Source organism: Rhamphochromis longiceps, linkage group LG11 (assembly GCF_057381845.1).
Source record: "Rhamphochromis longiceps isolate RC_006_pf linkage group LG11, R_longiceps_female_GT1.1, whole genome shotgun sequence".
NCBI lineage: Eukaryota > Metazoa > Chordata > Actinopteri > Cichliformes > Cichlidae > Rhamphochromis > Rhamphochromis longiceps.
Genome location: NC_140567.1, coordinates 19,535,655 through 19,558,710, shown reverse-complemented (window position 1 = coordinate 19,558,710; position 23,056 = coordinate 19,535,655). Strand labels below are relative to the sequence as shown.

The 23,056-nt window shown below is 39.4% G+C and overlaps 1 protein-coding gene across 1 annotated transcript; it reads right to left on the bottom strand.

Moving 5' to 3' along the window:
- Positions 1-8,585: 8,585 nt before the first annotated feature.
- Positions 8,586-15,716, bottom strand: LOC146658910 (uncharacterized). The gene is made up of 7 exons (XM_085421795.1): positions 15,614-15,716; positions 13,073-15,203; positions 12,915-12,986; positions 12,310-12,369; positions 11,217-11,279; positions 10,254-10,307; positions 8,586-9,083 (listed from the first exon to the last, which is right to left on the bottom strand). Exons 1-7 carry the CDS (start codon positions 15,689-15,691, stop codon positions 8,863-8,865), a joined length of 2,679 nt encoding a protein of 892 aa, XP_085277921.1. The 5' UTR covers positions 15,692-15,716; the 3' UTR covers positions 8,586-8,862.
- Positions 15,717-23,056: the final 7,340 nt, after the last annotated feature.

Here is a 23,056-nt window from a genome sequence, read left to right as displayed (position 1 = left end):
TACGTTAGTAATTCCTTTTGTGCATAATTTTATATTATTGTTAACAATAAATTAATTAAAGCAACAAAACAACCTGAAGAGCCGGTTCGGAGCCGAAAGAGCCGGCTCTTTTTAGTGAGCCGAACCGAAAGAGCCGGATCTGTAAAAAGAGCCGGAAATCCCATCACTACTAGTCGCTACACAAGCCAGGAAGTACCAACGACCGGATTTGGTGTGTGGGAGTAACAGGTAAATGAACTCTTTTTTTAAAAGTTATCTGAATATATATGAGTGCTTGTGTATAAATACACAAACAATTGTGTAATTTAAGTGATCTAGGTAGCTCTGTTTTGGAAGTTCAGTTAACGCTAGCAATGTGTTTTGGAGTTTGGACATGCTTCGGAGCTTGTACGTGCTTTTTGGAGTTTGTGCGTGTTTTGGCGTTTGTACGTGCTTTGTCTCTGGAGGCCACCGTATATATTTATATATAAACATGTATAAATAAAACCACATTTTTTTTTACATTAGTAATTTCCTTTGTGCATAATTTTATATTGTTGTTGATAATAAATAAATTAAAGCAACAAAACAACCTGAAGAGCCGGTTGGGTGCGGAAAGAGCCAGCTCTTTTTAGTGCCGGAATTCCCATCAATACTACCTGTTTGGTTGTTGTGGGCAGCCTTGACTTGAGCTCTGACATGAAATCAAACTCTAAGCTGGTGTGTCTGTTTGTGTGTACGGGTTCTTACTATCTTGATGGGGACCAAAATCTGAAATTTACTATACTGGTGGGACCAAGAGCCCTCGTGGGGACCAAAATCCATGTCCTCATGAAGTTGAAGGCATTTTTGACAGTCAAAATGTGGTTTTAGTGTCAGGGTTACAGTTGGGTTCTGGTTAGGTTTGGGGTAAGGGTTAGTATTAATTTTTGATGGTTAGGGTTAGAGTAAGCGGCTAGGGGAAGCATTATTTTAATGGGATATCCCCACAAGGATAGCAAACAAGACGAGTGTGTGTGTGTGTGTGTGTGTGTATGTCTGTGTTTGTGTGTAAATTCGTCTGAATAATTTGCCTTCCAGATATTATAATGCCTAAAATCTTATGTTCTGATGTCTGTCCTTCCTCCACATCATCCCCTGACAGTAGGAAGATGCTTTCTTTCTGTTCTCGGATTCCTAAAGCATGGACATGTGAGGCAGTTAGTCCTTCTATCTATGTCTGTTCTTAATATCATCCTCATGAAAGGCAAATGCTTTTAGCAAAAAATATTTAAATCTTTTTAGTTTTCAGTTATAGGGTGAATAGTGTAGTAGGTACTCTGCTGGCTGTTGTGATACTGAAACAACAACAAGTCCCAGAGTTAGAAAGGCATGCACAGTATATGTTTGCAGCAAGATAGCTAGAACTAGCTGAGGGACTCTGTGGTTCATTTGCTGCATTTCAATATGCTGAGGAGATTTTTCCGTTATCTATTTTCCTATTTGCTTTTAAAAGAGATGTTTTGTAGTTTGTGTGTAGTCTGATTTACTTAGTGTGTTCCAAGTCAGATATCCACAGTATTTCTGATTTCGCGCCATTACCCCGATTCATAGCGGAAGCCGTTTTTTTTTACTTCCGCTTGCGCTGTTGTTGACAGTTGCGGGGTTACACCTTCACTGTTGATAAAGATTTCTCTCACTGCAGTTTCTTTTACCTGGAGTAAATGGCAACACATTGAAGGTGGATACACAGTAGAGATGTTTTAAAAAGCAGCGAGGACAGTTCAGTTGCAGTGCCTCACCCGTCACTTCTCACGGAGTGGGTAGATGACATGAAACTATAGCCCGATGTTAGCTACATCGACATTATTAATTACCTTGTATTTTCCGAAGGCGTTGATGGCGAGGAATTACGTAATTACAAGAGCACCGAGGCGTATAATTACCTGCACAGCAACAAAATTGATAAAGTACTGCTCAACAAACAAGGCGACTTTATTTTTCTTAAAGCAGCTGTAGAGCCGAGCCAGAGTATTAATCAAGCGAAACACTTAGCATGGGTAATGCTAAGAGAAAGTGGAGTAGTGGAGACAGTCGGCTGTTCCTGTATCGCCGGATTAGGGAGATCATGTAGTCATGCGGCTGCTATTCTGTGGAAGGTATATCACTTATCTGGATATCACAATGTTTAAATCACTGAAACAGAAACACTGGACTGGTCAAAGGCTGTGATTAAGGAGTCACGCTACTGCCATCTAGCCAAGTATTACGTGGAGCACTGTTTACATGTGAAAGCCACTCGTTAACTTTGTGTGGGCTGTATGCTGTACAATCACATGAAGATAAAATATTAAAAAAATAAAAGACTGCACATTAAGGTCAAATTTACAAGACAAGAAAAACTATAGTTATAAGAAGTGACACAGGGTAGTATAATACATGTTTGTTTATATATATGTATATTTGTACACACACACTACTTTGAAAAAAATTAGACTGTGGATGTATATTTCTGCATCAAAAAGTAACTGACTATTAATATGAAATGGATAATATGGGTGACTTTGCCAGTGTTTATATCTGTTTTGGATATGATTCAGGTGTATTGACCCAGGGTCATATCTATAACATGCAGGACACCGACCGTGTACTGCTTTTGTTAGTGTAAACTTCCTCATTATGTTAAATCTTGAGTATTGACAGTGAGAAAAAAATATTAATGTTTGTTACACATGAGCACATGTACCCTTCCCTTAATTATGAAACAAACTATGGTAAAGAAAATGAAGTTAGAGCTTGTCTTCAGCTGAAAGAACAGGGTATGAGCCAGTCGGCTCAGGGGGTTGGGAATCGCATCTGTAACCGGAAGGTCGCCGGTTTGATCCCTGGGCTCTCTGTCCTGGTCGTTGTGTCCCTGGGCAAGACACTTTACCCTACTTGCCTACTGGTGTTGGCCAGAGGGGGCGATGGCGCGATATGGCAGCCTCGCTTCTGTCAGTCTGCCCCAGGGCAGCTGTGGCTACAACTGTAGCTTGCCTCCACCAGTGTATGAATGTGAGAGTAAATGAATAGTGGTATTGTAAAGCGCTTTGGGTGCCTTGAAAAGTGCTATATAAATCCAATCCATTATTATTATTATGAACATCCTTCACATGGGTAGTGTTATCAGCATCCAGGAGCCATGGCTCTCTGCGAGTCCTGACGGGGTCATTGACTCAGATGTGCTTCTAGAAATAAAATGTCCTGTGCAGACTTATCCTTCACTCACGGAGCAGCTTACCCAGAAATGCAGCGATATCAAACTGGTAGATGAGGAACTGCAGCTGCAGAAAACTGGCAGCAGAGGCTATTACATGCAAGTGCAACTTACAATGTTTTGCACAGGGCTCAAGACTGCCACACTTGTGATCTGGACACCTACTGAGCATGTTTCATTTACAGTGCAATATGATGAAGCATTTGTAAAGGAACAAGTAAAACACTTGAGAGGGTTTTACTTCTCATATTTCTTACCTCGACTTGTAGAGGAGTATGCAGCAGGACGGTTTCAGTTAAATGAGAGATACTTGAAGATAATGGGCAAGGTTTAATACATGTTACAACTATAAATGGGACAGTCAGACACCAACATGTCTGCAGAGTTTGGTCTCTGTCTTGTGAATGAAAGGAGACATTCAATATGAAATCTGTTAAATATTTCAATACAACTAAAATGTACGTAGTTGTAACATATGGTGGGAAATGAATGACAAACTGACAACATTAAATGTTGTGAATAGTTCTGTATTTCTGTAATCTTCCAACACAAAAAAATGTCAAGAATGCACAACTAATTATTGTAGATTTGAGAAAAACATTTTTTTTTTTCATTTAAGAAATTTATCACATTGTGGTTGAATAAAAAAGTAATAATTGTTCAATTGATTGATTGCAATTGTTTTATTTATATATATATACATACATACACGCATACGCACACACACACACACACACACACACACACACTGTATCACATAACCTTTCTTCTAGAACACAAGATAAAAACGTGAGACCTGGAATTATTTACTCTCTACATATATGTACATCAAATTTTAAAATAATTACATTACACTACATTTACATAATTACATTATGTCCTGAGTAACCATCTTAATATCCCCGAGTCCACAATTGTTCATAACATACACAATTATTGTGTATCACGAATGAGATCCTCTCTTAAGTTCACTAGAGCAGCACATATTCTCAGTATCTTGTCTACTTTAGGAGCCATGCTTATAGGAACAATTTGTGAAAGTATTTTGTAGACTTTCAAGCGTCTGATTGCTCTTTCAACATGGATTCTTACATTTGCAATCCGACGTGTGCATGTTACCTGTTCCTCAGTTAGCTGTCTACGTTTTTTTGTGAAAGCGGGTATTACTAATCTAACTTTTCTCTCAAAGAGTAAGTCTTTAATTGTAAAACCTCTATCTGCCATGACTTCATCACCAGGTTATAGATATGTTAATATTCCAGAGTCCATTGTGATAAATTTGTCACTACATCGGCCGCCATATGCCGCAGACACAAACATGATTAGTCCACATGGTGCAACAGCAACCAAATATTTGACTGTGTTGTGTGAATAATAATGGCTGTATGATTCCCCTCTTGAGCCCAGATTTCTGGGTTTCTGTAAAAGGGTCTCACTGCAGTCTATAATGCATGTAGTATTTGGAAAGTTCTTCTTGAAGGCTTCAGGCATAGTTGCTTGAATAGTTTCTTTTGGCAGCCATGGAATTAATGGTCGGAGAACTTCCTCCAGCTTGTCTAACCAGTGTGTGATGATCTTGCTGGCCATGCTTTGTGATATATGAAGCTGGCGGCTTAGGTCACCTATTACACGGTTACTCTTTAATTTCATAAGTGTCATGAGGACTTGATCTCGGACAGGCATTGTAAATTCATTGTTGTCATATCCTTCCAGTGTCGACACAAGTGTGTTAAATGTTTCTAAGGCTATCCCAGTGTACAGCAAAGCGTCTGCATCATTTTGAAGAATGAAATATGCAACTTCATCACACTGAGTCATCTTATCCTGCACATCTTTTCTGCGAGACCTATTGCAGTATTGATGGTCTTGTTGCGAAGGATCCCCTCCCACTGTGTGTGGACTGAGTGCAGATGTGGCTCAGGGGGTTGTGTGGAGATGCTGGCCTGGTCTAATTCCACTGAACGTAACACTGTGGAGTCTGAATAAGACAAAAATATGATCAGATGTACAGTCAAACTGTTAGCATAAGAGAAACTGTAAAGTGTCACTTAGCTTATTATATTTTTATAAAATATGAAATTTCTCATTCTACATTTTTTCACACAAATGCATAAACCTATTCGCTGGAACGTTAAGACAATATAATTACACTGCAAGCAAGACACAAGTAGGCAAACTTCTTCATGGTACTCGTGCACGGGAGAGAACCAGACAAACGCCGTTCCTTCGCTTGACCCCAGTAGCTCTCGTCCGTTCTCCCATACACTGTCCTTTTATTGAGGTTACATGAATATGCATAGGTTCATTAACCTACGACGTCTACATACAAACAAAGAGTACCTTGCCTGTGTGTGTGTGTGTGTGTGTGTGTGTGTGTGTGTGTGTGTGTGTGTGGGGACTGCTGATCAAAGGGTCAAACATCCTTGGTCAGGAAGAGGGTAGCCTCCCCCTCACCCTAGATGGTTCATCCTAGATAACACGGTGAGGAAGTCCTGCAGTTCATCTAAACAAAGAGCACTTAGACTAGAACAGACGCAACTACGTTAATCCTACCATAAAACAATAAGACACGGTATGACCTCTCATGCTCCCAAAGTGCTGTCTAATACACACAAAGTTTGCAGACTATCAAGGATCAAAACCTCTACCAATCTACAACTAATTACAAAACTCCAAGCATATATAAGTAAATATTTCTAAGCATAAATGACAATCAACAATACAAATCTAACAGTCAACATAAAATGTTCCTAAGTCCCCTAAAAATTTGTCACAATTTTATTCAATTACTGTGATTAGATTTTATTTTACATTCTAAAAAAAGTCACAACTGTTGGTATTTTTGCAAAGGTTGCCTTTAACGTTTTTACTTGAGTTTTCTCGACTTGAAAAAACATGTTCTTTATAAACACAAACCTAAGACTTATACAGCCCTTGGAGCTAATCTTTTGGCATTATTATTATTATTATAAACTTTCGTTAAAATTGAGACTTTGCTGCTAATAACTAGAGATGGCACGATACCACTTTTTTATGTCCGATACCGATATCATAAATTTGGATATCTGCCGATACCGATATGAATCCGATAGTGTTTTTTAATCAACAAAACTGTTTTTTAAATATCTTGCTGCATTTTGTATAAGTTCATACTCAAGTTTAAAACAACAACTACACTAAAGCTATTCTGTTATACCTGTATGCAAAAAAAAAATTTCATAGTTCAGCAATACTGATCAATCTAATAAACTTAAACCTACACCATCCTCCCTATTCTGGTATTTTAAAGAGTACTTAGCATAAATATTAAGCAACCTAACTAATAGGGTTCCAACTCCCAGCAACAACAAAAATAAATAAATAAAAAATAGGGAACCACCCCTCACGCTCCACCTCATGATGCTTAATCGACGTAATCAACCTTAATTTGATGCAGTGTGAAAAAAAATGCACAGAAATCAATTATTTTTCAAGAAATATTAAATAGATTCAACATCTTTCTTCAACAGAATTGCAGACTGCACAGATGGTACCTTCCCAAAGGAAAAAGTACTATAGCTTACTAGGGTATATATATTAGACTTAATAGTTACTATATACAGTAATGGACTTCTATTCATTTTGCATCAAATTAAAACTTTGGGTGTCAGATAATTATTTATTAAAAGCTAGACATTTTAAATGAGAATAAGAAAGAAAAGTATGTCTTTGTGCCCCCTTTTCCCTGTTAATGCCCTATCGGCCCCCCTGGCTAAACTTTGCTAGATCCGCCCCTGCACAGTTACCAGCTGTCAGCTACGTAGAAAAAGATCCTGGAGTAGAAAGTAATATTAAATACATTCTAACAACAGCTTATCAAGCTTAAACGTGCTGCTGCTGTTCAGCCGCTGGTTTCCTCTTTCTGGTGCAAAGTGGGCCAAAAGCAAACTAGAGACACGGACTCGCGACAGAAAAGCCGATCAGCTGATCGTTAAGCAGTTTCATGATTGAAGTAGCAGCAGGAGAGGCAGTCGCTCCATATATCGCTTTTTAAGCTTAACGCAGGAATGCTTTACAAACATTCAGAGATGGACTTACACACTTGCTTTACTTCTCTCGGGATAACTTTGTCGGAGATGAAATGCCGGGTTGCTAGCGAAGCTCCAAATGCTATCCAGACCACCGACGGGTCCCGCATGCCACAGCCGCTCTATCACGTGATGCATACTGCTCCGACGTGCTAACGTTCTGAGGTGAGTTACGGCGTGTTGCAAGTTTTGTGAGGTGCTTTCGTGATATTTAATGGATCGGATTACATTTTTTATTTTTCTCCGATATCCGATCCAGTAATTTAGGTCAGTATCGGACCGATACCGATACGTAATATCGGATCGGTCCATCTCTACTAATAACCAGCTAGTGCTGATACTAACGCCATTCACCATAGGCTATTATTTAGTAAAAGTAAAGAATTGTCACGGTCTGGCTGGCAGACCGTGGGGAGATGGGGAAATAGGACCCAAACGCCAGACTCTTCAGTGCAACAGTGTTTATTTACAAGGTGGTGAAGTAAACAACAATAAATCCCCAGTTTCCCAGACTCCCGTGTAGTGTCTTCTTCCCAAAAGTCCCCGTGTAGTGCTCTCTGCCCCAGTGTCCCTGCACTCCCCGTGCTCACTGCTCCTTCTCGTCCCACACTCCTCCTTCTCGTCCCACACTCCTGCTGAGGGGAAAACAATAGAGGCAGCCGTTAACACTTATCCCAGCAGGCATACACTCACACTTGACTTGTTTGAAGACTGACGTGTAGTCAAACGCAATAATCCAGCGTCGGTGGAAGCTCCATCGCTCATCTAAATAGCTCCCCCGACGAGCCCAGATGAGGAGCAGGTGTGCGGCCAGGACTTCGGGTGTGGCCAGCCCTCAAGTTAGACCACGCCCCCAGGGCTGAAGGTGCCTGTAATTTGGCCACAGCAGAAAGGCAAAAAAAAAACACACACACACACACATACCCGTTTTTACTACCTGGTGGGACCACCTGATTGAGAGGGTGCTGGTGGGATCCACCTTTTCTACGTGGTTTAGAAAATTAATTTTAATTGCTAAATTCATGTAAATTTTTTGTAAAGAGGAAAATCACTTAAAATATTAAAAACACTCACATGGAGAAAAACCCCCTGAATTTTGCTATTCCCGTGGGGACCCTCCTGTATTTTAAATGAGAAACTTTGTTTTTCACCAGAAATAATTAACATTTCCTACCATGTTAAACTGTACAGCTATAATACTACAGCAGCTGTGCTGAAACTGTTAACTCAACCACACTTAAACTTCTCAAACCAAACAACAATTGTCGTGTTTAAACTCTTTATTTATACACATGGCACCTCAATATTAGCAAATGGCAGAGTTTAATTTCAAAATAAAAGGCCAAGTGTTGAATTTATTCAAAATTTAAACAATGTAAAAACAGCCATGAACATTTTTTTAACTGACCTTCAATGCAAAATGAAATGAAAAAGTTCTGCTGTACACAAATGCAAAGAAAACAATCAATTTTGTTTACACCAGGCCAGCTGTGTGTAAACTAAACAAGCTTTAACATGAAAAAAGGAACAAACAAAACAAACAGCCCACGAAATGTGCAGGTATGCATTTGACCCCAAAACTTATAGTCTTTTAGCACTGTTGCGCTTCAGTGCTGTTATTTTGTTTTTAACATAATACTTCACCGCTTTCCATGTCCTATTTTCCAGTTCTTTTGGTGAAGCTTCAATGCATGAAACACAATCCGCCTTTCCAGGGACTTTCCCACTCTCTATGAAGCTTTTTAATGTTTTTTCTACGGCACGGGTCTCCACAGCTGACCAGCTTCTCTTCTGTGAAGCTCCTGAGAACACACAAAGGTATTAATAGGTCTGTAATCATTTTAATTGAAGGGGCACTCAAGTACACTGCACAACATTACAAGCAGTAAAATACAGAAAAACAGTGACACTGCTGTTATGTTTGTAGATTGAAAGCAAATATAAACCAATGAGTCTCAAGTGAGGATTTGAAAAGAGAATGTGAAGTGATATTTCTGATGTTAGTGATTTCCAGAGCACAGTGGTTAGACGGGTGTGAGGGACAGACAAGCAAATAGGAAACTCAACAAGTGAAAATACAACATGCCAGCAAGTGAAATAAAAAGTAACCCCCATTTATTTTTGCCACTTCAGAGGAGGTATCGTACTGCATGTAAATATCTCAAAAGTGACAAACGTCCCCATATGGCAGGGGTGTCAAACTCCAGTCCTCGAGGGCCAGTATCCTGTTTGTTTTCCAACGAGCCTGCCCTTGTAGCTTCTTATTGGCAAAGCACACCTGATCCAGGTAATCAGCAGCAGGTAGGGCAAGAATATCTCAAAAACAAGCAGGATACTGGCCCTCGAGGACTGGAGTTTGACACCTGTGCTGTATGGTGTTATACAAATGCTGGAGGAACAATGAAATCATTAAACAGATTTACAGTCCCCTGCAAAAAATTTGGACAGTTAGGCCTAGTTCTTCTTTTTGAGTCACCTAAAGAGGTTTGATTTCCTTTGGGTTTGACTTCAAAGATAAATATCAGACCGCAGATTTTCCTATCAGGATTTCAGGTTTTTACATCTATACCTGATGAACAATTTAAAAGATCAAAGTTTGTTTAAACCCACCCATTTTTCATGCAAGCAAACATATTGAACAGAAAGAATTAACATTGAATAAAGTAAATAACACGTAATAGTTCACTGCATAATAATTGATGTCGGCCCTGAGAAAAAACAACAACAAAAAAACATATTGGTGGATCTTTAGTTTAAACAAACAATATCATCTAAGTTGATTGTCTGAGCCAGATGTAAATAACTGGAAATAAAAGCTGGTAAATCTCTTGTCTGATTCTCATTTTTAAAGTTGAACCTACACTAAATATTTTTGTCCACCTAAAAACCAAACCCCCCCCCCCCCCCAAAAAAAAAAAAAAAAAAAACAATATCGCCATAACTCTTGAGGTGCACATGTGTTGTAAAAATACCTTTCACAGGAGTATCATTGTCTGACTCCATCATCCATGGTGTGACCAAAGAGCCTGTTTTTAAAAATAAATAAATGAATGAATAAGAAACTTCTCTCCAGACAGCTTAGACATTGACTATGTCTGCACTACTAATATCTCAAGTTACATAAAGGCCAACAAAATGAAACCGAAATCTATAAAGTTAATTTTACAAAGAAATCTTTACATGTTAACACCGACTGCTAGACTGATCTAGCACAGTTGATAACTTTTTTCGTTTTTTTTTTTTTTTTTTTTAAATACTGGCGATGACTTTCCCACTGTAGTCATCAAATATGGCTGTCCAAGAACTTCTAATGCAGGGGTGTCAAACTCAAATACACAGTGGGCCAAAATTCAAAACTGGAACAACGTTGCGGGCTAACATTAATATTTATTGAAATATATTTATTCCTCCAGATATAAGAATGAATCTTTTCTTATGGACTCAAACACGTTTTGCTGAAAAACTGAATATGGAACAAGCAAAGCTTAATACTAAACAATATATATATTAGCTGTATAATACCAGTAGGCCAGCTCTGATAGTAATTTGGTATGGCTTTGCGGGCCAAATGTAATTAGGTTGCGGGCCAAATTTCGCCCGCGGGCCAGAGTTTGACACCTATGTTCTAATGAGTCAAGTGGGAGCAATCTCAGTAAATGGATGAAAGAGCAAACAATTCAAATGTTAATTAGGTTTTGCAGAATGTGTGTGAGCCTCTAAATGCTGGATTTTGCTTGAAGATGCAGGTATTCTTAGACATCTAAAGATTCTGTGAGCTGAAAGGCTGTCACATATTTCTGGACGATATTGTTTACATTTTTCACTTACAAAATAAAAAAAACCAAAAACAAACAAGAAACAAACTATATTATTAGCACAAAATAGCAGGCATTTTTGAGAAGCACTTAAAGTGTAGTATAAAGTTTGTGAAATACCAGTTTTGGAGGGACACTTTTCAGGCTCCACTGTATGCTCTTTTTCATTCGAATTGGTGGTTCCTGGTAATAAAATAAAGAGTATTTTACAAGACATGAGAGAGAAAGAGAAAAGTACTTCTTTTCTTTTGGCTACTCTCTTCAGGGGTCTCCGCAGCAAATCATCTGCCTCCATCTAACCCTTCCTCTGTATCAGTCTCACTCACACCAAGCACCCAAATTTATTTGCAGGGGGAGCAGCAGAAATGAGGGTGGACTCTAAACATTTTCTAAATCTCTGCGCCCCCCCACACCCCGAGCTAGCTGCTGCGAGGTATGCGATGCATTCTGGACAGTCTGCAATCTAAGGAGAAGGGAGGAGGAAAGGCCAATTTAAAGAGAATTGCAGTAGTCCAACCTGGAAGTCACGAATTAATAAGTTTTTCCAGGTCATTATAAGGAATATAGTGCTTAGCCTTAGAAATGAGGCGCCGCTGATGAAAACTAGACCTCACTACAGCAGACACTTACTTGTCAAATTGAAATGAGCTATCCAGTAATATGCCCAAATTACTGGCATACCAGGGAGGAGGGAAAAAAAGGATGGAGTGTCCAGGCTAGCATGTACATGGTCTGTAATTCTGGCCCTGAGACGGATGTGACGGACACTTCTTTCTCGCTTCAGTTTCTTGTGGAGATTAGGGAGGGGTAGGTAGGAGAAGCTGAAGGACGAATCCAGTTGTGGTAGATTAGTGCTGCCCACACTCCAGCAGTGGTCGGACCGAAACGAATGGTAAGAATGAAGATTTAAAAGTGTTTGCCTGTCATATGTAATCAGTGCACAACCACTAGATAAACAAACAACTAGAAAAGTAAAGATAAAAAAATAAATAAATAAATAAACAAACAAAAAAAACCAAAACAGTGCCAAGGTACGTAAGTGAAGGTAAAGGAAAAAGGGAGGGTAAAAAACAATGGCGAGACAGACACAACCGAGGATGGCAAGCCAAGCACACCGGCACCATTACCCCAGCCTATAGTGGCCTGAATTTGGAGAAAGATGAATGGTGATGATAGGCTTTCTTAATGTGATCTGTTAGCATGTGTTAGATACCTGATTCAAAGCTGCAACTGTCTGACTCCATGTTCTGCTTTTCTTGGGGTGTTGAAGATCCTGCTGGGACACACAGGGGGAAAAGTGTAAAGTATAGCCTGGATATTTAGAAACAATGGTCAGTATTTTGTCTGTAGATTCTCCAGTCAGCTGTTGGTTTCTTTTGGATGTTGATGATCCTTTGTAAATAAAAAGATGCTGCAATGAATTGCTGAATTTGGACATGGAATTAAAAATTCTTTGTTACTTGGCAAAGTTTAAAAAATTAATTAAACTTGAAACATTGATATTGAAATGATCTTTACTTAGAAAATGCAAAATTGCTTCATCAAAAGCATAAATCTAGTAATTTTAGACATTAACTCATTCACTGCCATTGACGTCTATAGACGTCAATTGAAAGCATACGTTGACTCATGGCTGGCAGTGAATGAGTTAAGTGTTTATCAAGTGTGCCATAATCAAAATTGGTTTTAAATGGAAAGTTTGAACTATAAAATTCATATATAACGGAATGACATTGAATTGTAAAATTGAATCATTAACTTGTGAATCAAATTGTTTCAGTATGTTGGCAGTGAAAAACAGCAGTGTTTGTAACCCACCTCCTGGTGAACAAAAAGATGAGTCCCCCTCTGTGTCAGAGACCTCGCTATCAGGACAATCAAGTACTTTCTCTGAAAAATAGGCATAAAAAAGCATTAAAGACAATGACTAAGAATTTACTTTGAAATAAATCACCAGTATTGCCTAATGTTTTTACCATTTGGATCTATTTGGATTTGATCCATGTTCATGCCTTTGTAGTCTGACAGACGGCCTTGTTCCATGGCAATCAGGATTTTGCTGACCTTGGCCAACTGCAGAGTCCCCTCAGGTAGCCTGTAATACTCTCTATGAACTCTTATGTCATGTCCAAGAAAATTTGCAAGTGTATCCATTTCGTTGTCCCTTAAATTTAAAACTGTGGAGAGTGTGGCAACCTGTTTTCTTAGCTTTGTGGAGGACAGAGTTTCTGGATGTTCAGCTCCACAGGCCCTTGCGATCTCTCTAATGGCATCTGATCCTCTTAGGTGAGTCTCTGCCTCAGGCCTTGAAAAGAAAAAGGGGTTCTCATCTGGCACACCACAGACCCGGCGATGAGCAACCAAGATTTCCATGGATGAAAGCATGTCTGGAGTTAGAAGGATGGGAACTTTGCGGTTTCTCTTGCCTCTAATTTCGATCCGTTGAAAGTGCAGGCAGAGCTTTTGCTCGAACTCAGAAAGACCGGTCACAACATCTGACTGAACTCCTGACGTGTCTCTAAGTGTGAATGCACTTAATGGCATCCTTGAAACTTCCCCCTCTCTTCTGCGGTTAAACAGAATGAGCTCACACAGAGTTATCTTAGCTAGCTTGGACCAGTTTTTCTTGTCCGGGTTGTTTCTCACTTCGTTCTGGTATTCTTCTCTGCACTGATCCAGATACATGTGCATCTTTTTCACATCTTCTGTGAAAGGAAGAAGCTGCGGTGTGTTCCATTTATTTTCACTCAGAGTTTGCAGGGCAAGTGATGAAATGCACGCATCCCACTTCTTTTCCAGAAGACTTCTCGTCCTCTTTATGTTTTCAAGAAACTGCTCATCAACATGCTCTGACATCTGTGCCTCACACTCCAGAATATCAGCAATCTTTTTCAAGCTATGACCAAGTTTGAGAGCCAAAGACGGAGTTTTGTAAGTGTTGGTGTCATTATCAAAACCACACACATTTTTTACCATTTCCACAACCACATTGAAGTTGGAGGGTTTAAAAAAGTCCTCCATTCTTTGAAGTTGACCCACTTTTCTTGAAAATCTAACCAGTCTTCCCATCTCTCTCATTTTCTGTCTAATGTATTCATGTTTCGACTTGTCGTGGCCATGCTTAGCGTAAAGCTGCTCTCCAAGCTTTATGATTGTTTTCTCCTCTTTTATAACTTGTGAGATCTCATCCTGATGCATCACATTTATTAGTTCCCAAATTTTATGGCTCACGCCTTCTGGTGCAGGCTGTGCGAAGGCACAGATGGACTGAATTCTACTTCTGCCTGGCTTCTGTTTACTGCACTTTTGTGAGAGTCTGCATCGTGACATGTGTCTCCATAATGCTTTCCTTTTGAGTAGTGCCTGACACTGAATACAGTGCATGTAGTCAGATGCATTCACTGGTTTGGAAGCCTGCTGACTTGGGATCAGGGTACCACTTCCTGATTTAAGGACCTCATTATTATGAGCACGATCTCCTTTATTTCTGATGAGATCGAAATGCAGTTTTCTTTCTTTTGATTTCAAAGGGTAGCTTATGGCTTTTGCAACCGCTGTTTCAGAACTGTGTTTCCGCACCAAGTGCCTTGCCATTTTATGGCAACTAATCGGACAATAACGACAATAATGCTTCTTACTGTAAATTCTTCCACCATCCTCCTTTTTCTGCAGCTTCATGACAGACACCTTACCTGTTTTAGTGTCCTTCTCATTCTCTGTGCTCCTGGAATCTTTGTCTGAGCAAGTAATCGTCCGTTTGGCTCTTTTGGTGTCCTTCTCATTCTCTGTGCTCCTGGAGTCTGTGTCTGAGCAAGTAATCGTCCGTTTGGCTCTTTTGGTGTCCTTCTCATTCTCTGTGCTCCTGGAATCTTTGTCTGAGCAAGTAATCGTCCGTTTGGCTCTTTTCGAAGTCCTGTGAGGTTTTCTTTTCTTTCTTTTCTTTTTCATTGGGCGCTGAGCAGGAACATCAACAGATCCTTCAGAACTGCTTTCCTCCATCAGCTCCTTTGGTGGGACAAATTCATCCTCAGTCCATTCGACGCAACTTGAAAGGATCTCCAATTCATCCGACACCCTGGAGAGCTGATCAAGGTAGTCTTGTGTCAGCTGGAAAATATACAATAAAAACCCCACATTGTTCAAATTTTTTGCAGTAGTTTAGGTACAAACAATTAATAGGACCAAATTTCATGTTTGTGCAGCAGTGGCAATTAAAAAAAAAAATCTTTGAAAATCAAATTCAACATGTCTTTATTCACAATTTAAAATTAAACAATGGCATTTGTAGAAGTCCACAGAAATGACTAAAATGTAAGTTACTTTTCAACTCAAACCCAGGCCAACAATTATTTGACCTTGTATTCTAAGTGTTAAACTTTAAAGCACAACAAAAACAAGGATGTTCAAGTATCAATATAGCATTAACACTCCTGAGTATTTCATGCACTAAGCATTATATCTAAGAAAAGTAAAGCTAATCCTGGTGGTGTATAGATGATATCATGAAGCAAACTTACAAAGATGCTGTCTGTTCTCTCCAGGGGGGGAACCTCAGGATCTTCTAGCACAGGAGGTGGTTCACCAGTAACTGTCATTACATTGCTGTCAGAATCTGAGCTGTTTTCCTGCAGTGAGACAAACAAAACAGGTTACTTTGAGCTCAGAAAAAAAAAAAAAGCCTTTAATAACTTCACATTAGTTTAAAAATGTACTTTCTACTTAAAGTCTGCTACAGTCTTACTGTTTGATTTGCAATATTAAGGCTCTGTAACAGTTTTGATTAGATCCAGTGTTTGATTCTTTCGTTATCTTCTCATTTAGAGACAGCAAAAACCAAAGACCAATTCTTTTTTGTTAACAATTACATTTACAATCAAAACCTTACTTCATTTATCTGCCATACAAATTAAGTTTTTGAATCAAATGTGTTTAAAAATGACTCAAGTAAAAAAAATTTTTTATTTCTAAGACATTTACTTTACACAGTGTTGTCCAACCCTTGTTCTTGAAAGCTACTGCATTGTTATTTTCCAGCTAACCATTAGTTAAAAACAGTGATGGTAAATGGCACTAAAGGTGGACCCATGTCAAATATCTTGAAGTCTGTGATCACAAAACTAATATGCAGTGTGTCTTGTTTGAAACTCAAACTGTGGCAAACGGTTCCTTATAATCTATCAAGGGCTTCCTCTCTGGAGTTAAGTTTCAAGAAAGCTGAAGAAGAAAAGCTTTTCTTCTTCTAAAAATGAATGAAACCCCATGCCACTTAATGCCTTCTTTTGAAATGTGAAAAACTGCTTAAAAAAAAAAAAAATTTAAAAGGTACAGCAGCATGAAGGCAAGGAGGCATAAATTACAACCATCCAAGTGGGGAATAGACCCTAATCTAGCATTACTTAACAAGTTGAGTTTAAGTGCAACATCATATTTGTTGCTTCTACCATTTCTAGACTCAAGTTTGACATCTACAGTCAAACACAGCTTACAGACTATCAGATGTGAATTACTGTAATGGTTCTCCCATGGATAATTGTGAACATGACCCCTGATCTCCACATTTGCGGAGGATTTAACTCTTTAACTTTGCAATCCCATAACCAAGCATAATTTGGAAATGCATACCATTTTAAATTAAAACATTCACAGAAATGGATGCTTGTGAGCTTTAATAATAATAATAATAATAATAAAAAAGAAAGACCAGAAGGAGACCAACACTTTGTTAAAAACCCACACTTTGACTCACAACCTACATGTCCTTCTACCGGAGCAAAAACATGCTACTGCTCTGATGACCTGCACTGGGCAGCAAATTAGCAGTTGTGTATGGAAATATGGGAAAGAGGCGAGGGCCATGCAAAACTGTACGCAGCTTTAAATAAAAATTATAAAAAAAAATTAAAATATTAAAAAAAAAAAGCATTTTCTTCACACATGAACACATGTTAAAGCCTCACTAAACAGAATGCAGGCCTCTGGATTGAGATCAGCTTTAAATCAAGCAAGCACCGCTCCAAACAGAACAAATGATAAAATAATGTAAACTGCAGCTACACTTACAAGCTTATTTTGCACTAGTCTAGTGTATCACTTTCTCAACATGAAGCTAAACCTACAACTGATCTATGGCGTTATTTTTGTGCCACCAATTTGAGCGCACGAAATTTAAAAAAAAAAAAAAAAAAAAAAGCCTTGCAAGTCCAAGTGTTGCATTTTGAGGAGAAATTTATTTTGAGTGAAGAAAAGCTAAATTCGAGCAAACAAAACCCAAATGAGGCAGTGGCGGAGGAACGCAAAGTGGCAGAGTTTGAAATATTACTCTCTCTGGTTTAGCTTTTCTTTGCTCACAATAAATTTCTCCTCAAAATGCAACACTTGTACTTGCAAAAAATGTTTACGTGCACTCAAATTGTTTTTACATGCGATCAGAATAGTAGCACAAAAATAACGACATACTGATCAAGCGAATTTTCTGTTGATTCAGAACACTAACCGGTCATGTGGTCTTTGGCTCACAATATAATGCATCCAAAAAAACAGTTGCATGAGCAGATTTACATTACCTGTTGGGCATTGATGTACTTAGTGTACTTCTCTGAGCACTTTTCATGATGATCCCTCAGGTGATCCAAACGTTTTTTGAATCTGGATAGTGTACCAGTTAGACATGAGAAAATTACATTAAATATACATGCATGCAGAGGTATCACTGTAAAAGCCATACATACTGTATTTCTGAAAAAGCACAAGTTCTCAGCAATAATAAACTTTACTGAGATGATTAAACTGGTTTTTTTTAACAGTTTCTATTTACATGTATGTTCTCTCCCTAAATCCACAGCTGTGTTGTTGTAAGCAGTTATCCTGTAGGTGCACAGTTCTATCCCCCCACAGCAAGTGACCCTCTCCTTAACTCATATTTAAATATTCATGGCAGGCTCCCCACACAGGTGCATGCACCACACAAATCGTCAAGCATGTCAGCTTAGAAGAAAACAGTTTCTACAGAGCCGCAGCTCTTTGCTCTGCCGACTTGCACGGATCCAAACAGGATCTGTAGCTGCGTGCACGTTCCACGCATGGAAAACCCATGGTTCTGTCCATGTTACACACCAGGCATGTGCGTTTTGTTTACCTCTCTAACTGAGCCCAGACAGATGACTTAACTAATTTTACATATGTGCATACTAATTCTGAAGACGCTGCCATTAAAGACTGCTGTGGTCCAGATCATCTAAAAAGGTCCACAGTGCCGGCCATTTACCAAACTAGAGAACAGAAGCAGCTGTTTTGTTTCAATAAAACTGCTGAGATGGCAGTGGGTTGAGCAGACTCCATGTTTCTACACAAATGTAGTTTTACTAGGCCTCATGCACCTGACCTTGGTCTCCAGGCACAGTGTGATGTTAAACAAATAGATAACTATATGGATTCAAAACAAACAGGAACTAATCAGAATTACTCAGAAGACAAGCTATACAGAATCACTGCAACTGAACGTGAATGTTAAACATGCTGACCATGTTAAAAAATAAATAAATATTTGTATTCACAGCTTCCATCCACTTTTGCTATGGCATTATTTTTGTGCCACTATTCTGAGCGCAAGTAAAAACAATTTGCAAGTACTGCATTTTGAAGAGAAAATCATTTCGAGCAAACAAAATTCGTTGCTGCGTGCAAAAAATGTATTTCAGTGTTTGCTATTATCCATATACACACACACACAATAACAGCCCCATGAGTCTAACCCCCAGCTCATGAGTCTGCCTGTCAAGTTCAGTGTCCTGTCTGGTTCTCTGTGTCTGTTAGTTTCCTGTTTTATTCTGAAAGTTCATGTCTCATGTCAGTGTGTTCAGTTTTACCTCTCCCCTGTTTCGTTAGCCTAATTGCTCCCAGCTGTGTCTCCCCTCTGTGCTCTGTTCAGGTCCCTGCGTTTTTGTTGCAAAACAGTCTGTGTGTTTCCGGTTTTACTTTGTAGGTCTGCCTCTCATCATGTCCATTAGTAACAGCTGTGTCCACCCCTGCATGTCATCTCCTCATTACCTAGTGTGTAGGCTTCTGTTCATCGTCGGATCGTCTGTGTTTCTCGATGTAACTACGGCTCGCTGCATTCTCAGCCCACGTTTCATGCTTAGGTTTGTCATTTAGTTTTTCCAGTCTAGGTTTTTTCAGTCATTTGTCTTTTCTCACTGCCTGTTCGGTCGCTCCTCTTCTGTAAATAAATCATCACTCTCATCACCAGTCCGCTGCCTGCATTTTGGGTCCTTTTTCTCCTACACCACACGGCTCACCCCGCCAGCCGTGACAATACCGTTACAAAAACAAACAAACATAAAAATGAAAAATCACTATCAGCCGATGGCCAGTTCAGCTGTGCGGTCAGCTGGTGGGTAACAGGCATGTCCGAAAACGTTAGAACACAATGCAAATATGTGGTGTCTCTCTAAATCAAGCACATATTTGAAGTTTACACAGCAACATTCTAGCCTTAAAATATCTTAAAAGTTTATTTTGTGATCGAAAGAGAGTGATATATCTAACTCTGCCACTCTGCATTCCTCTTCCACTGCCTCGTTTGAGTTTTGGACTAAACGCATTCTGTGGCACAAATATAACGCTGTACAGAAAGAGTTGAACGCACATGGGCAGAGATGTTGAGAGCGCGAGCGACACACTGCGAGCGGGTCCACAGAGATCTTAGCAAGAGCAAATGCAAAAACTGAGCGAGAGGGGCTGTTATTGTGTGTGTATATGGATAATAGCAAACACTGAAATACATTTTTTGCACGCAGCAACGAATTTTGTTTGCTGGAATTTAGCTTTTCTTCGCTCAAAATAAATTTCTCTTCAAAATGCAACACTTGTACTTGGAAAATCTTTTGACGTGCGCTCAAAATAGTGGCACAAAAATAACGCCATATTTCGCCAACTCCACCACTGAATACCTGAGCATCTCAATAAGACTTTAGGCTTTTAAAGTTAGTTCCAATGTAAAATAGGTCAAATTAAGCACACAGTAAATAAACAACCAAACGAGTGTCAATGAGCCATCGTCATCCCTCAGTAAGCCTTAGGCCGCAGAGCTAATTAACTAGCCTAGCTAGCTAACCTCACACCACCTACGAAAAAAAATCGTATAGTTAAGAAATTTAACTCATAAACAGCTTTCTGGAACGTCCCTGCATCTATTGAGAACAGGAGTAATAAAGTTTTGAGTGGACTTACCTGCTTTCCATCGAGTAATCGCTGTCCTTGCACAAATTGATTTTTCCGTCTAACATCGCTACACGTGCTGAAATGAGTGTCTGCAGGGGTGGAGCTAAACTGATGGGTAACGTGGGGACCGCAAAATTCAGGAAAGGTGTAACCTTTGCAAACAAGATTCTCTCCACCTGCTGAGGCACACACTTTATTGGGGGATGGGCATGGTCATCATGGGGACCAGAAAAGTCTGGAAATGTCAGCTTACTCTCATCTGCACACATTTGTTTCATGTAGGCTTGCTTTTGTTTCGCAGTTGATTGTCTTTGTGTATTTTAAATTTTATTTGTCAATCAAAACAAATTATTAAAAAACAAATCCAAAAAAGGAAAATGGATCACTTATTTTTAAAACAGCAGTTTAAGCACAGGAATATTGGAGCGATTGTGGCTCAAGAGTTGGCAGTTTGTCTTGTGATCGGAAGGTTGCCGGTTTGAGCCCCAGTTCGGACAGTCCTGGTCGTTGTGTCCTTGGGCAAGACACTTCACCTACCATGGCGCGATATGGCAGCCTCGCTTCTGTCAGTCTGCCCCAGGGCAGCTGTGGCTACAACTGTAGCTTGCCTCCACCAGTGTGTGAATGTGAGAGTGACTGAATAGTGGTATTGTAAAGCGCTTTGAGGGTCTCGAAAAGCGCTATATAAATGCAATCCATTATTATTACATGTAGTTCGTCAGCAATTACCAGGCTTTTTAGATGCTAATCGAAATAGCACAGATTTTAGTCTGGGTTTAAACTAGAGATGGACCGATCCAATATTACGTATCGGTATCGGTCCAATACTGACGTAAATTACTGGATCGGATATCGGAGAGAAATAAAAAATGTAATCCGATCCATTAAATATCAAAAAAGCACCTCACAAAACTTGGGACATGGGGTAACTCGGCTCATAACCGTAGCACGTTGGAGCAGTGTGCTCACGTGATAGAGCGGCTGTGTGTATTTGTAGCCTCGCTACCAAACCTGCATTTCATCTCTGAGGAAGTGATCCCAGAGAGAAGTAAAGCAAGTGTGTAAGTTCATCTCTGAATGTTTGTAAAGCATTCCCACGTTGGCAGTCTCCAACCGATTTATGGAGACTGCCTCTATCTCTCCCTCTCTCTCCTGCTCCTACTTCAATCGTGAAACTGCTTAATGATCAGCTGATCGGCTTTTCTGTCGCAAGTTCGTCTCTCTTGTTTGTTTTTGGCCCACTTCGCGCCAGAAAGGGGAAACCAGCGGCTGAACAACAGCAGCACGTTTAAGCTTGATAATCTTTTGTTAGAATTTATTTAATATAACTTTCTACACCAGGATCTTTTTCTACGCAGCTGACGGCTGGTAACTGTGCAGGGGCGGATCTAGCAAAGTGTAGCCAGGGGGGCCGATCGGGCATGAACAGTGAAAAGGGGGCACAAAGACATACTTTTCTTTCTTATTCTCATTTAAAATGTCTAGCTTTTAATAAATAATTATCCGAATATTACGCACAAAGTTTTAATATTTTAATATCATCCATCCATCCAGCCATCTTCATCCGCTTTATCCGAGGCCGGGTCGCGGGGGTAACTGTTAAGTCTAATATACCCTAGTAAGCTATACTACTTTTTCCTTTGGGAAGGTACCATCTGTGCAGTCTGCAATTCTGTTGAAGAAAGATGTTGAATCTATATAATTATTCTTTAAAAATAATTGATTTCTGTGCATTTTTTTTCACACTGCATCAAATTAAAGTTGATTACGTCGATTAAGCATCATGAGGTGGAGGGTGGGGGGTGTTTCCCTATTTTTTTTTGCTGGGAGTTTGCAACCCTATTAGTTAGGTTGCTTAATATTTCTGCTAAGTACTCTTTAAAATACCAGAATAGGGAGGATGGAGTAGGTTTAAGTTTATTAGATTGATCAGTGTTGCTGAACTATGAAATATTTTGGGTGCAGTGTATTCTTTACATACAGGTGTAACAGAATAGCTTTAGTGTTGTTGTTTATTTAAACTTGAGTTTGAACTTACACAAAATGCAGCAATATATTAAGAAAACAGTTTTATTGATTAAAAAACACTATCGGATTCATATCGGTATCGGCAGATATCCAAATTTATGATATCGGTATCGGTATCGGACATAAAAAAGTGGTGTCATGCCATCTCTAGTTTAAACCACGTCATAGTACTGAAACGGCTTTGCGCAGAGTTTAAATGACCTTTTAATTGCGGATTTAGGGAGCCCTGTGTTCTTGGTTTTACTGAATTTGTCTTCAGCCTTTGATGTGGTGGACCACAGCATTCTGCTAACAAGACTAGAATGTTTAGTAGGCATTAAAGGAAGCGCCCTTGAATGGTTTAAATTGTATCTTTTGGATAGTTCCTTTTCTGTTGCGATGAGGAGCTACTCTTCTTCTGTTACCCCTTTTCATTGTGGTGTGCCCCAGGCGTCTGTTCTGGGCCCTATGTTGGTCTCATTGTACATTCCAACCGTGGGCTCTATATTTGACAAATATAACATTTCTTTTCATTTTTATGCTGATGATATTCAAATCTATTTTTATCTGACTGACGATACTCCATCTTCACTACGCTGCTTTCTTGATTGTATGAGGGAGGTCAAAGGCTGGTTATAGAGTAACTCCCTTTTTCTAAATAAAAAGATAACAGAAATAATTGTCTTTGATAGCCACATCCCTCGGGGAGAATTAGCCGATATATTTGGGCCCTT